The 15,748-nt window shown below is 37.8% G+C and overlaps 1 protein-coding gene across 1 annotated transcript; it reads right to left on the reverse strand.

The window, feature by feature from the left end:
• Positions 1 to 2,144: 2,144 nt before the first annotated feature.
• On the reverse strand, positions 2,145 to 3,671 carry LOC145113792 (uncharacterized). Its single transcript, XM_079049843.1, has one exon. The coding sequence runs from the start codon at positions 3,669 to 3,671 to the stop codon at positions 2,145 to 2,147; it is 1,527 nt and encodes a 508-aa protein (XP_078905969.1).
• Between the last annotated feature and the right edge of the window lie 12,077 nt (positions 3,672 to 15,748).

Raw genomic sequence — 15,748 nt, forward strand, 5'->3', positions numbered from 1 at the left:
ATTTGCTTGTTATTATTTTTCGTAAGATATTGATATGTTGTATGATTTGGGGATGGCACATACGTTAGTAAGGGTTTTTCTATCTTGGAATGTGCGCTGCAGTACCATTCTGGACCTCTTTTGAATATTGGATCTCTGCAGGTTGGGCATGTCATTTGGTACCAGCTGTCTTGGAACATAAACTCTGTAATGGATGCTCTTACTAAAAAGGTTTTGTCCTGTGTATATGCAATGGTAAAGTCTTTTAATATAGGGTGTCTATAAGAGATATGGGGTCGGATTCGAGGTAACAACTGTAGATCTTTACCAGCATGTCCAATTTTTTTTGTCTGATATCTTTCAAGGTTGCTGGTATCCCTGAAGGTTTTGATGATGGACGATTTGGACCACTGTACCTGCAGTGTTGTTCAATCTAATGTTATGGTTCTTTTTTTATAATAGGATTTCGTATATTTTATTTGATTTGGAAGGCTTACAGGTTCATCAAGGATCTCGTTTCTGGGATCTGTGGATTCACATATACATGGGTAGCATGTGATGAACCGTGGCGTAATGATCCTGCAATAAGGAACTGAATAGCAAAAATTATCATGTATGATAGTGTGTCTATCTTATATATAGTGAATTGTGCCTGACCTGCAGAAACATACGGTTTTAAATTCGTGACTGCTACTACTGTCATTGCAGGTGGTGGGGCAAGTAGGCTGCGATTGAATTTTGTCGCGTTCGTTATGCATTCCCTCCACAGATTAATTGGGATTTCATCACCACTATAAGTATGGGACATTAAACTGTTAGGATACATGATATGAATTTATTGGCGATGATTGTTAGGTGTTATACGATATACCTGCTATCAGTGAGAATGATAAGAACGTAGGGTTGTCCATCATGTTTTGTGCAGTCTCTTATCTTTGATAGCATCCCAATAAAATCTGATCACAGATATGCATAAGTGGTAAACGGATATGAGTGAAAGGTATTGAACACATTATGTTGGTACCTGGATAGCATGGTGGGTGTTCCCCAAGTTCTAGTAGCTGTGGTTTAGAGACAAAACGAAACCAAGTCGTTGGGATGGTTATTGTGTCTGGAATTGGTTTTATGACGGAACTGAGACCAACATCAATATAGAAATCGTTTTCCAACACCTTTTGATATTTGTCTAATTCGGGACAGTTGTAATCTGAGATGGTATAACAATCTGACACATTCAACACCGATTCTATGTAATACTTGTCCGCTGTCCTAGGATCTGTATCGCATCTCCCTGTGGAAAAAACAACAATATCGTTGGAAAATGTGACGGATTTATATATGGGACTTGTATATACTTATTTGATGGTAGTTATTGTTTTTTGTCAACTTACGAATCTGTCAACACCAACAAACCAGGTCTCATGCCGACGCACATCATGCCTCCATTTCCGAATGATTCTCAGGTCTATTGGACTCCCAATCCCATCACGCTTCAATTCGGCTATGCTGGCCATTGGTCACCGTTGATTTCTGATTGAAGATCAAATGTGTTAGTAAGTTTCTATTTTGAATGGATATAATAAAATTATGTAAACTATTAATAAGCTCTAGTGTGGTTTGGATATGGATGGAACAACGTTATGCGGTGATGATATGATACATCTCATTTTGGCAGATTTTCTGCAGTAAATCTCTATACACAACATTTTTCGTTTCGTTGTATGGGATAGCATCATTTGGTTCTATAAGTATCTTCAACGAAGCTAGAGAAGTTGCCCTTGAGAGTGCTACATACAACTGCCCATGTGAAAACACAGGTTGAGATAGATAAACACCAACTCTTTTGAGTGATTGCCCTTGACTTTTGTTGATCGTCATCGCATAGCATAGTTTAACAGGGAATTGTTTTCGTGAAAAAGATATTGGTAAATCCAATGGCCTATGGACGAACTTTATGCGAGGGATATAGACGCGTTGTCCGATACACGCCCCTATAATTATAGTGGCCTCAATAACTGTTGGTAGCAGTTGTGACACGATAAGTCTTGTTCCATTACATAACCCATCTCGTTGCCTGATATTTCGCAACAACATTATAAGGGTGTTTAGTTTTAGTTCCAATGTGTGCGGTGGTATTCCTGGGAAGTTCAACTGATTTAGGTACTCTATAGGGTACAACCCTCTAAATCTGATGTGTGCTTTCCATTCGGTTCCATTGCATCTGTGCTGCTATATATCCTGCTGTACGTGTTGACCGATTTGAGGATGATAGTATTAATAGAATCGGCAGCTTCGTTGGTTAGACAAACAATTGCTCGCACTGACAGATCATTTGCAGTTGGTGCATTAAGTAATTTTGATCCGTATACAGAATCAATGAGAAATTGTAGCGAGTCGTGCATTGGAGGTATCAACAGTGAATGAGGGATTTGTATCCAAGAGCTATCTCGTGGATCATCCGGATCAGGACAACCAGTTGTGCCATTGCCAACCTGAAGCAACCACTCGGTAAAGGCGGTCGTCGACAATCCACACACATTGCTATCATTGGTAGAAAGCACTCTCATGTTCTGTGTCAGCATCTGAATCTGGAAAAGAGTCCATAGGTATGAATGTGGTAATGTAAGATCAACAATCTCCACTCGTTTAGCCTTTGGCGAAACAGGTAGTGTTTGTCGAAAGTCACCACCAAGAAGTATCAAAATACCCCCAAACGGTTGGTCGTCACAATCTAGTACATCTCGTAAAGATCTGTCAAGATATTCGAAACATCTTCTATCACTCATTGGTGCTTCATCCCATATGATAAGCGATGTATGGCGCATAAGATCCCCTAGTGATGTTCTCTTTTTTATGTCACATGACCTCTTGCTTGTTAGATCAATTGGTATTTTAAATCTTGAATGTGTTGTAGTTCCAGAAGGCAACAATAAGGATGCAATCCCAGATGCAGCAACCGCAAGGACAACTTTTCCAATTGATCGAAAATATGAGAGAATAGTTATCCAAAGGAATGTCTTTCCTGTACCGCCATGACCATAAACAAACATGAGAATCTGTTTGTTAGCTTGAATGGAAGAGACAACGTTTTCATAGATTGCCATCTGATCACTATTTAGTTGTGGAAGCAACTGAGCATGATGATCGGCTAACAGCTTTTTGTCAAAGCTCGTCTCTTTGAGTAGGAGCCGATTTTGTAATACAGAAAGCATAGCACCTGACGGAATTGGCAAACCGAAATCAGCAAGCGACCTTGACGGAACAGAAGAGGAAAGGGTGTCTTCTAAATCAGAAAGTAACTGTTGCTGAACTACATCATCAACGGCGTAAAAGGTCCTATCGGGCAATGTTGCTTTCAATCTATATATGTAGTCGTCCGACATTTTTTCATAAGCTTCTTCCCACAACAGTTTTGGATCAGAAACTTCACAAAATAATAACAAACTACATAAAAGATTACGGAGCTGTAACGGTGTTGCCCATATGCAAGCCTCGCTGAATGCAATAAGCCACTCAGTGTCATCACCTATAATTTTCAATGCATTACATGCATATCTATATGTTGGGTGAACCTGGCCGGAGGCGGTACGCACATCTTCAAAAGAAGTGCATCCTTTTCGATGACACAGCAACAAATGGAGATAAAACAACTCGCCAGAAGATGGATGGACAAAGACAAGCCTACCTACCATGTCAGATAAATCATCAAGTCTCCTAATCCAAGATTTGGAGGGTGAATCCTATTTGTAATACTTTGGGTACTCCATATATGTGTATTCGCGACCTGTTGGATCCCTTGCATTGCTTTCAAACCAGGCAGAAAGTGTTGTCTTAGTAGCAGATGGATTACGTAGAACATCTATTATTCTTGTGTTTTCTTTGAAGACAATTGGTTGCCTATTCTCTTCATGGACTGCAAGTGACTGAACGGCTGGATGCCGGTGATGTATAGGAAAATCAAATATTCGCCATGCTGCTTCATGCAGACAAATATACCTACCTTCTAAATAGTTTTTTTTATCTCATTGATGCATTCATTTTCTTCAGATATGATATATGTTTGTCCACTCGCACTGTTACTTGATCTAACATGACTGTCAGGCACATCTTTTTGAATGACATATCTCACGCGATCAGTTCCTTTTGAGATGTACTTAAACAGGTATTTTATCATCATGTTCCATCCACAATATTCAACATTTATATGAACCTGAAATCGGGAACAAAGTCTTTTGTTATAAGGTACAACATATCCATTGTGAATAACAATTCTACGTGAAGTTGTGTGGTACGCATCTGATCTGCGTTTGTAGCGTGCATAACCCTATGTATCAAAAAGAGTAGAATCCAAGAATGGTTTTGGGTAACTTTTTGTGCATTTTCCATCCTTCATACATGGAGCTTTTTCGTTCAACAGACCGCACGGACCATGTATCATAGATGTTGTTATTGTTGCATATAGTTGGGGCTCCAATAATGGATCAGGCAGCTCCGCTGTGATGTATGCATCAACCTCGTCCGAACTCTTTATCCTATACTTACTATTCACCCAAATTAATGTGTGACAATGAGGAAGGCCTCTTTTCTGAAATTCAATCGTGTACAAATCTAAAGACACAAAAATATATGTTATATAAGTAGTGGAAAAGGAATGAAACTATATAATAACAAAAGGCATTATTTAAATTATCTGAAAGGATTACATGGCATAAAAGATATGAGGACAATGAATAGCAAACGACAATATAGAAGAGCATAACAAATATTCTGAACAATGAAAAGTAGATTTTAAAGTCGGATGATAAAAGCGACATACACGCATCAATCTGTCCAAAAGGTTTATCTTCTTTTAGAAATGTTATGAATGATTGCACTTTCAGTTTAAAGACCCTGGCAATGATATCTGCCCTGCTTTGCGGGTCCTTCTGATCATGAGCATCCATATAACGCGTAATCTCTGGCCATTTAACATTGCATGTAAATGTGATGAAATACTGTGGATTACCATATACCCTACAAATTGCTAAAGCATCCTGGTAGTGACTATACATGTAGCGAGGACCACCGGTGAAGGACGCCGGCAAGAAAATCCGTTTCCCAACCGATCGTGACTCCCTGTCACCTTTCGAAAGAGCATCAAACATGCCACCCACAATTTCGGACCTAAGATTTTCCTGATGTGTAGCAAAGAAATTTAGCCGACCATCCTCAATACATGTAAACGCGTCTACCAAATACTGCTGAAACAGCCGAGAAGAATTAAGAATAGTGGACCATATGTGGTGACGACAATGAATATGGTATGCATAATACATATTAACAGTCAGATTTCTTGCCCCTGAACCAACTTCATTACGTAATTTCATACTTGGAGACCATCCAGGCTCACCATATGGAAACAAAATTGGATAATGTAGAGGCATATAGGTAGGATGGAGTTTGCTAATACGTTAAGGGGGACCAGAATTGGAATGAACGACAATGTCGTAACGTGCTCCGACACTATCATCGCCAGTAACAATACATCCTAATGACCCAGGTGTAGGTAAATCATACCTCCGATCACGAACATCATTAAACAACCGAACAGAATATGATGGCATGTTCATCTCGTCTGCAAGCTGTTTCGCAGTCTTAAAGGTCCGCACATATTCATTATTGTTTTTGAGAAAACACACTAAAAATCTAACGATGCTCTCATCCAAAACATTTGTGCGAGGATTTTGAAACGATTTCAACCTGTTCTGAACCTCATTAGCCGTATCAAACAGATATAACTGAAGAAATCTAGGCCCCTTTATAGGATCCGGACAGAGAGAACCTATCTTATGGCTGATCTAACCTGAAACCTTGAAGACATACGGGCCACGATCCGGACAGAGAGAACCTATCTTATGGCTGATCTAACCTGAAACCTTGAAGACATACGGGCCACGACTGTCATTTATGGCGTCATCCACATTAGCCCCAAAAGATGTCATGGAGAACATACTATTATAAGCCCTAATGTCCCTAAAAAAAGTATCATTCCTGAAAAGCGACATGTAATCAACTGGAAACGTAGAAGGATAGGGCAAAATGACATCACCAGATTTGCAACAGCGACTATATCTGGGACGACCAGCTGTAGATAGCTTCAAGCTCCTTTCGGAAACCCAAAAATATGCGCCACAAAACTGGCAAACACAATTACAATCCCCCAGGTCGACATAGTCTGGAAGAACAGCTGCGGAGCCGACACGCCGTCGGGGCCGACCACGAAGGGTAGCGGGCCGAACCGGAACAGTCGACGACGTGCTACAATCGTCGGCAACAACCGAGGCTCCAACATCACCACAGGAACGCTTCCGCAGACCGGCCATAACCAACCTCAGAAGGGCAAATTACAGAAACGCAACAAAAAAAAGAAGAAAAGAAACAACAGCAACCGAAGCAACAGAAAATACCGTAGAGAAAACCGAACAATTTACCTGCAACAACAAAGAAGAACAGAAGAAAGAAAACGAAGACGATGGATGGAGCGAAACAAGAGTCATCCACAGACGCAGGTCGGTGAAGAAAGGGTCATCCACAGTTTAGATAAGGATGAGAAAAGGAGGACACGTGGGACAAGGTTTATAAGAAACAACAAATACGACCCCAAACCCAAAAGCATAAGTTGAAGGACCAAACATGCCAAAAAACAGAACAGATTACTATTCAAATTGGTGTTCTTCTTTAATATATACTAGAAAGGTTACTCCCGCCACGCGGGGGCCAAAAGCTTTCAATGTTGTTTCCGAATTGATAAATATGACAGACATAGAAAGTGCAAGGATGAAAAGTCCGGGCTTTGCCCCGGACAAAAAATGTAAAAGTTTTGACTGCAAGGACCAGAAGTGTGAAAATGGCTAAAGAATTAAATGGGTAGGAATTAGCAACTTTTTAGAAAAGGAATCAAAGTTGTCAAACCGTTAAAGTTTTGTGGCCAAACTTTAAATATTAAAAGGTTCCAAAAAATTGTAAAAATATTGATTGCAAGGACCAAAAGTGTCAAAATGGGTAAAGAATAATGAGTAAAGTTGCCAAAAAACATCCAAATTTAGTATTCCTAACTTCCACCAATAATACATGGACCAATTCTGCCAAAAAAATGGGAAGTTGAATGGAACACAAACAAAATGACATGAATAAATTAATTAAAGAAGTACATGGACCGAATATGTAAATCAAGGGACCAAACCTAAACAAAGTATGCCAACTTCACTATTCCTTTCTTCCACAACTTTAATATATATATATATATATATATATATATATATATATATATATTACTTTGTTATTAATTTAAGGACCAATTCATATATTATTATTATTATTATATATATATATATATAATAATAATAATAATAATAATAATAATAATATATATGAATTGGTCCTTAAATTAATAACAAAGTACTTATTTAACCACTTTATTTGTTTTTGAAAGAGAACCACTTTATTTATTAATTTATATATATATGTGTGTGGGTGTGGGGGGTGTTTAAAGTCTTAATTTTTTTTGGTTCGTATGATTATATTCGTATACGATCATATCCTTGTTATGTCTTTATGATCTGAAGTAACATGTTTCATTGGGCCCCTAATTTTTTTTTCTTTAATTTATTTTGGTGTTGCAACTTGTAAGGTCCTTTAATTTTCTTATGATTCTTGGATTCTTTGAACTCTTTTTATATCCTTTTTTTACAATTCTTTTTTATATTTTTTTACATGATTTTTCACCTTCATATACATGGTGATAGAATGTTTGAAATTCAAAGTGACTGCAATCTTGGAGGGAAGGATTCGAAATACTAAGTTGTAAAAATCTAAAAACAAAGAGAAAAATAGAGTTGTGAAAAAACATGTAGCAAGACAAAATAAAAAATATGTGAAAAAAAAAACAAAGTAAAAGAATGATTTATATATAAAAAAAATAATGTTACATTTAGAAAAAAAAAAAATAATAAATGATGAAAGAAACCTAAAAAAACTTGTAAACCACTATTATAATTTTGAAAGCTTTTCTCTCTTTTAGACCGTGATCGTAATCTTTGCGAACGTGGAACCTTGGCTTATATAATGGGTTGATGCGATGCTTAACTTGTCTGCCATCGAAGGGACATGTGAAATATCCGTTATACCCCTAACTTTTTATCCTCATGACCTTTTGTTTATCTTCAAATTAATTAAAAGTTTGAAAGCAAGTCACTTTACAGGCATGATTGAGAGATTACTAGAAGAGCATGCAGCACGTTGGGCATTAGACCACGTTTGTTATTGTTATGTACAGTAAAAATGTAAAATATAGTTTTTTGTTGGTCGTGTCATAGTAATAAGATGTGTCTAGTGTCTAAATTGTCTCAAAAATCATGAACCATGCGTGACCCTTGACTGCGCCTAGTCCCACAAATGCCAAATCCTCAACCGGTATAAGTGGGCTAGAACCGGACCATTGTAACCGGTTATAATTTCATGGATCGGTCCTTTTTATTCGATTAAAAAAAACTTATTAGTTGATAAAACTGTTAACAATTTACTTACACCAATTGCCATCAAAACTTGTCTTCGTTTTGGATAACTTAAAACTTGTATTCGTATCAGATTTAAAAAAAAAATTGTCATAAGACGTAGTGGGCGTTGATAAACTTTGTGCTCCTTCTAGTATATCATTATCTACATTGTCAAGCGGGCCCTAAGGTGATACAAAATATTGTATCCGTTCGATTACGTCCAAAGTAATTAATCTTTTAGGAAAATGAGACCCAAAACTGAATCTACCGTAGAAACTAATATGGCTAGTAATCATTATCATGGTTCCCAAAACTGGAAATTGTGATTCCTCTTGTGTCCACAATGCAAAAATATCTAGATTGTCAAAATCGTAGACACTCTACAAACATAATTAAATATGATCTCTTATATAGATTCCTAATTCGCTTAGATAGGAGTTGACGTTTACTAACTTCATTAATTATGTTGTTAAAAGGTTGTGGTGTACTGGTTTTATGTTACTACTTGTTGCTTCCTTCCCCATAAGGCCGTGTATATTCATATTCATTGCATTTTTTATATCGAGAACTAGGCGAATGCCCGTGCGTTGCGCAGAAACACATATATAGTTGAAATCTTTACAAATATATGTTTTTTTTAAATATAACAATAACGTTGTTGTTAAATTTTATATAATAATTCGTGTACTAAATTGATATAATTGATTATTTTTGAATTACATGATAACATATGCATCTATTATAACTGCATAATCTCAACCGTTTGACTGACTTCTACCCGCGAGATACTCATCAATAAAATTAAATATAATATATGGTTTAATGTTATTTATAGTTGTTGTTATTGTTAATTAATTTTTTAAAATTTATTTGCTTAACATTTTAATTTCTATCATTATAATTATTTAAAACATCAAACATTGTTTTTTGATTTTAAAGGTAACAATATAATCATTTATATATAATTATTTTTAACTATTGTTATTGTAAGTTATTTTAAGTTACTTATTTGAAAAGTTTTTAACGATTATAAAAATATCTTTAGGAAATATTTTAGTTAAATTAAGATTATAATTTAGTTTTTGCATTTAGAACTACAATTTATCACTTTTAACTATTCACAAAATATTCATTGAGTTTTTTAAGTGGAGCTGAAATTTATATTTAAATTGACAATGTAATGTTATATTTAAATTTACAATTTAAGTGGTCATCTCCTTGCAAGTCTTTTCGGAATCAACGACTGCTTTGTTTGCGAGAGAGAGAGATTGGCAGCATGTTCCTTAGTAAGTGTTTCAAGGAAAGCTTTGACAGTGGCCTGGGAGTATTCATTACTAGAAGAGGCTTTGGTGGACTCAAGTAAAGAATCCAACTTAGTATTGAGGGCTTTGAACTGCCCAGTTGTCATTGGAGGATCATCTTCGTCACTTTCTTGTTGAATGCGGAAAGGGCTGTAGGAAAAATCTTCAAATACATCCCGATCATCACCGAATATTGTATCCGGATCATCTTGGCGTAAGGGTGAGATGACAGCAATATCAACACCAGAAGTCCTTGCCCCCGTATCAGATACGTTGACAGTGACCGGTGGTGTACTCGTGGTCGTTGTTGTTGTTGCAGTTGAGTCCGTGAACAGTGGAGAAGTGTGAGTGGTGGAAATCTGTGGCTGCGAGACTCCAACATATACATGTGGACATGGAGCGATGGTGATCAGAGTTGTAGTAGTAGTTGGAGAAGGAGGAGTAGAATCCTGGAAAAAATCATTTATGATAGGAACAGAAGTAGGCAGTGAAAATGTTACCTCAGGATTGGTAGTGATTGGCTCCGAAACCTGGGGATGAGAAGTCGCAACTATGTCTTCGGGTTCACGCTGGACTTGCTCTGGTATACGAACATCAAAGATCGTATGGGACTCCGAATCCTCCTCATCGCTTGGTGAAGGAGTTCGTGGTTTGCAAGTGGCTCACTTTTTCTTCTTCGGAGTCTGAGCAGGTTCGGAGGGTCCGACCTTCCTTTTTCGCTTTCCCACTTTCTTACGCTTGTCAGCCTCTTCCAAAACCTATCGCATCGCAGCTGTTAATGGGCAAGCACCTGAAGCTGGTTGTCTGCGATACTCAGTGATAACTGTACTGTTGGCTGGAACGTTTCGTAGCATCGGTTTTGGAATGGATCCAATGAAGGAAAACCGTGAACTATCTGACAGAATCACGTTTGAAGTGTGGAAAATGGGAATGGCAGCAATAATCGAACCCTCTATCACTAGAATACGGAGGCGATTAATTGCCCTCTGAACAATAATTGCCCAAAAACGAGCACATGAAATCTTGTTGTGCCTTGTAACAGAAAGAGTGCTTTGAACAAGTTGAGCCCAAAGAACCTACCCATAATCCACATTTACTCCTGAATAGACGCCATACATAATCGTAAGAAAGAGCTTACTTGCACAATCTGATCCAGTTACCCGTTCTGAGAAGCTCTTGAAGAGTAGGGTAAATAGCCCATTCCACACAGGAGGAAGATTGGGCTTCTTGAACTTGGAGATGACATCAAGATACTCCTTGTAACCCATTTGGTAAAACATCTCCAGAATAGAAGAATTGGAGATGGTTTCAGGATCAATCAAATCCCTATCAGCAGGAAACCCCATTAAGCGACTGAAACTTGACTTGGTGATGGAAGTTTGTCGATTATCCAGCTCAAACGTAATAGTTGCAGTGCTCTCTTCAAAACGGCCAATTAAGTAAGCTTTGGAGAGAAGAGCCAAAGGAACGTTCTCCGTCTTTGATAAAGCAGTAGCCAGAGGAGAGTATTTTAGGCATTCGATCAATGGTTGGAGAAAAGCCTCATACTTGGATGGATTAAGGTCCAAGATGAGATTTTGGTTGGCCTTAATACCCTGTAATGTCGATTGACCATTTGTTCTTCAACTGAATAGGATGTAGCCAATGATGTAGTGGAGAAAACGATGAACGGTGCTTGAGAGAGAAAAGGGTTTTCTTGCACCGGAAGCATAATATCTTTGAAAGCAGCGATTAAAAGTGAAGCGTTGAATTACTTTACATACGGTACGATTGGTGAGAGAAAACTGACGTTTGGAACTACAAAATCCCGATAAAGTAGCCTTGAAAGGCGTGACAGGCTGGCGCGTGTCAGGCGGCGTGATGTCAGCGACAGTTTGAAAGTTTCCACGCGCCAAAATTGCATGCTTATCCATTAAATAATGTCGTTTCAGTTGCTCACTTTCGCAATTGATCACCATTTCCTGTACTCCGAATCTGAAAGTAACCATTAGGACTACCAACCAGACTTTTTGAAAATCATAAAGATCTTTGTGCAAGAGTGTGAGAAAGATAAAGAAATAAATCAATATATTTATATGGGATTTTAGTGGTGTCTCAATAGGCATAAAGCAGATGGATCCCGGGCAACGATCTCTTCCTTCATAGTCAAGAGAGACTCAGAAGTGCCTGTGTGGTGTCCCGTTGAATTATGATCATCTGTTTGTTGAGAAACAGTGAAAGGCTTCTTTTTAATAAGGCGAAAGGGTGGCTTCATCTTCAACCAAACTCCGAAACTCAACATAAGTCCGAACGTTCGTAGGAAGTACTTGTCTGACCAGTGTAGCCATAAAAACAAGTATGCTTTGGAAATATTTGAGTGGATGGATAATATAGAAATCTCAAGAAAAATAAAAAACTGGATCTTATGGGAAGAAATATCTTAGGTCTAGAACATTCCATTAAGATCTCACAAAAATAAAAAGAGATTTCAAGGTACGAACCACAAAGGTGGACATTCGTTAATTCCATTGTGAAAAACTAGAACATATTAATTGTTCACCGTCAATTCTGAGATATGTGTTGGATTGTGGGTTTCACTTAATTCGTGGTGATAACGAAGTTAAGATCATAAACACATAAGTTGTGTAACCATAAACCTCAGTGGTAATATCTGAAAGTCTCAAGGGTTACGAATGTGAAATGAAAATGATAGAGAAGTAGTAGAGATGGTTCCGAAGAGAAATATACCTCTGCTATACGAAAGTGACCAAGAAGTCAACTCTTAACTCAATGTGAGAAGAGTAAGGTAGCTCAATGACTTATGTGAATATTAGCCTGATTGGGAAGAAACGATTGGTATTATCGATTCATTAAGGCTTCAAATATAGAATCTCAGAGGCTTCAGACTACATGTAGCAGCATGCTTCTAGGGACACTTAACTAGTGCAAAGATTAGGAATTCAATACTTGCCCCATCATTCGTAGTTGAGAGTATCATGATATATTCTGTCAATCCTGCTCAATTATCTATTATTTTTTATGTTTTAATAGAAAAATATAAATAGAAAATATTTTTGGAATTTTGATTTTTGTGAAAAAGAAATAAAATCATAAACAAAAAAAATATTTTTGGATTTTTGAATTTTTGTGAAAAAGAAATAAAATCATAAGCAAATAAAATATTTTTGGATTTTTGAATTTTCTGAAAAAGAAATAAAAACATAAACAAATAAAATATTTTTGGATTTTTAAATTTTCTGAAAAAGAAATAAAAACAGAAACAAATAAAATATTTTTGAATTTTCTGAAACGGAATTAAAAACAGAATTAAATAAGTAGTAACAAACGAAATATACAAAAGTATACAAGAAGCTCCGAACCTCCGAATGAACAGTGGACGGCGAGTCGCTCCGAGCGTTCGGACCAATTCGCAGTTGGACAGTAGACTGCGAACCACTACGAGCGTTCGCACCCATTCACAGTTGAACAGTTGACTATGAATCACTACGAGCGTTCGCACCCATTTGCAGTTCAATCAATACTTTCCTAGTGCAAAGGGGGTTTCAGAACCGATTCAACTTCTATCATTCCTAAGCCTTGAAGAATACGATTAAAGGTTTGTTCTGGTAAGGCTTTTGTAAAGATGTCGGCCAACTGATCAGCGGATCTAACAAAATGGATCTCGACATTTCCATCTTCCACGTGATCTTTTATGAAGTGATACCTCAGTGCGATGTGTTTGGTCTTGGAGTGTTGCACTGGGTTGTGACAAATGCGAATTGCGCTTTCGGAATCGCAACATAAGAGGATTCGCTTCATATTAATCCCATAGCCACGAAGCTGACTTTGTATCTAGATTACTTGCGACGTACAAGAGGCTGCTGCAATGTACTCAGCTTCAGCGGTAGAAAGGGAGACGCAAGTTTGCTTTTTTGATTGCCAACTTACGAGTTTGCCATCAAGAAATTGACATCCTCCCATTGTACTTTTTTGATCTAGACCGCAACCTCCGAGATCAGCGTCAGAGAACGCTTGCACAAAGAAACCTGAGCTTGAAGGGTACCAAATTCCGAGCGAGGTTGTTCGTTTAAGATATCCGAAGATGTTCTTTACAGCGGTCATGTGGGGTTCGCGAGGATTTGCTTGAAACCTGGCACAATAGCAAATAGAAAACATAATGTCTGGACGACTAGCAGTTAGATACATCAATGAACCTATCATTTGACGATAGAGTGTCATATCAGTCACTGGTTTGTCCAATGACGGTGTTAGTTTTGGTTCGAATGCCATTGTAAGCTTCACCTTCGAATCTCCCACCATTCCAAACTTCGCAAGTAAGGTCTTCCTATAAGCCTCCTGGTTGATAAAGATTCCCTCCTGACTCTGTCTTATATTCAAACCAAGGAAAAAGTTAATCGGACCCATTGAGCTCATCTCAAACTTAGTTTCCATCAACTTTCGAAACTCAACAGTTAATCTAGGATTAGTAGATCCGAAAATGATGTCATCAACGTAGATTTGGACGATCATGAAATGGTCACCATCTTTCTTGCAAAAGAAGGTTGGGTCGACCGAGCCTTGTTTAAATTTAGACTGTTTTAAAAATCTAGTAAGAGTTTCATACCATTTTCGTGGAGCTTGCTTCAGACCATAGACTGCTTTATCCAGAATGTAACAGTGGTTGGGTTACTTTTCCTTTATGAACCCTGGTTGTTGTTCCACATACACTGTCTCTTCTAGTTCCCCATTCAAAAAGGCACATTTAACATCCATTTGGTATACTTCAAAGTTCTTGTGAGCTGCATATGCCAGGAAGATGCGAACAGACTCCAGTCTCGCAACTGGTGCAAAAGTTTCCTCGTAATCTATACCTTCCTCTTGGCAATACCCTTTAACAACTAATCGAGCCTTGTTTCGTACCACATTACCTTCTTTGTCAAGCTTATTACGAAATCCCACTTAAGACCAATGACAGAAGCATCCTTCGAAGTTGGAATTAGCCTCCAAACCTTATTTCGTTCAAACTCATTTAGATCCTCCTACATTGCTTGCACCCAATCAAAATGATCAAGAGCAATCTTAACATTTTTTGGCTCAATTTTCGAGATAAACGAATTGAACATGCAAAATTCCATTTTGGAGAATAATGCAGTCCGATTCGCCTTTTATTGTGCTCTCGTAAGAAATCTTGAGGAGGCTTCTCCAATTTGGTTAGTGGAGGGTAGTTTGGATCATAAGGGGATCAAGTTCAACATTTACTTCTTCAAATTCAGATTGAGCATCCGAATCATCATTTGTATCCGCATTCTCCCCCTCGAATGATTGATTTGGCTCTTCATTTGCAGGTGCATTCTCCCCCTGGATGGGATTTTCGTGGTTTACCGGAGGAGTTGAATGCTCCCCCTGAATTGGTGTGCTTGAGGTGGGTGTAGAAGCGAAACCCTTCCTCTGAAGTGGAGCATTCGTAGATTGTGGTTGAGACGGAAAATCAGAGTCTTTCGGACTTGGGGGCTCGTTTTCAAGATCCTTCACAGCATCATCAATGATCTTTCTGAGCTCGCCTTCCTTATTATCTGCTGCTTTGAATTCCGAAGAGATTGCTTTCTCTGGCTCATCAAACAAGTTTAGGAATTCATCATAAAGGTTTGAGAGAGGAATGATCATGGGATTCTGCACTGGAAATATCTCCTCTGATTGACGATCCGATGTATGGAACTTCTTAAGATAAGAGTCATCAAAGGTGACATAGTAGGTTTCTTCTATCTTTTTGTACTTTTTTTTGAGAACCCTATATGTCTTCGAAGTCAGAGAATACCCTAAGAAAATTCCTTCGTCAGCCTTGACATGAAATTTGTTAATTTGTTCTTTAGAATTAAAAATGAAGCACCTGGAACCAAAGACATGAAAGAACTTAACATTAGGTTTTCTTTTATTAAGAACTTCATAAGGGGTGAT

Source organism: Lactuca virosa, chromosome 5 (genome assembly GCF_052849685.1).
Source record: "Lactuca virosa cultivar CGN04683 chromosome 5, Lactuca_virosa_CGN04683_v6, whole genome shotgun sequence".
NCBI classification, from domain to species: Eukaryota; Viridiplantae; Streptophyta; class Magnoliopsida; order Asterales; family Asteraceae; genus Lactuca; species Lactuca virosa.

Coding starts and splice junctions, on each gene's coding strand:
- LOC145113792 (XM_079049843.1), bottom strand. CDS start 3,671: ATGGTAGGTAGGCTTGTCTTTGTCCATCCATCTTCTGGCGAGTTGTTT.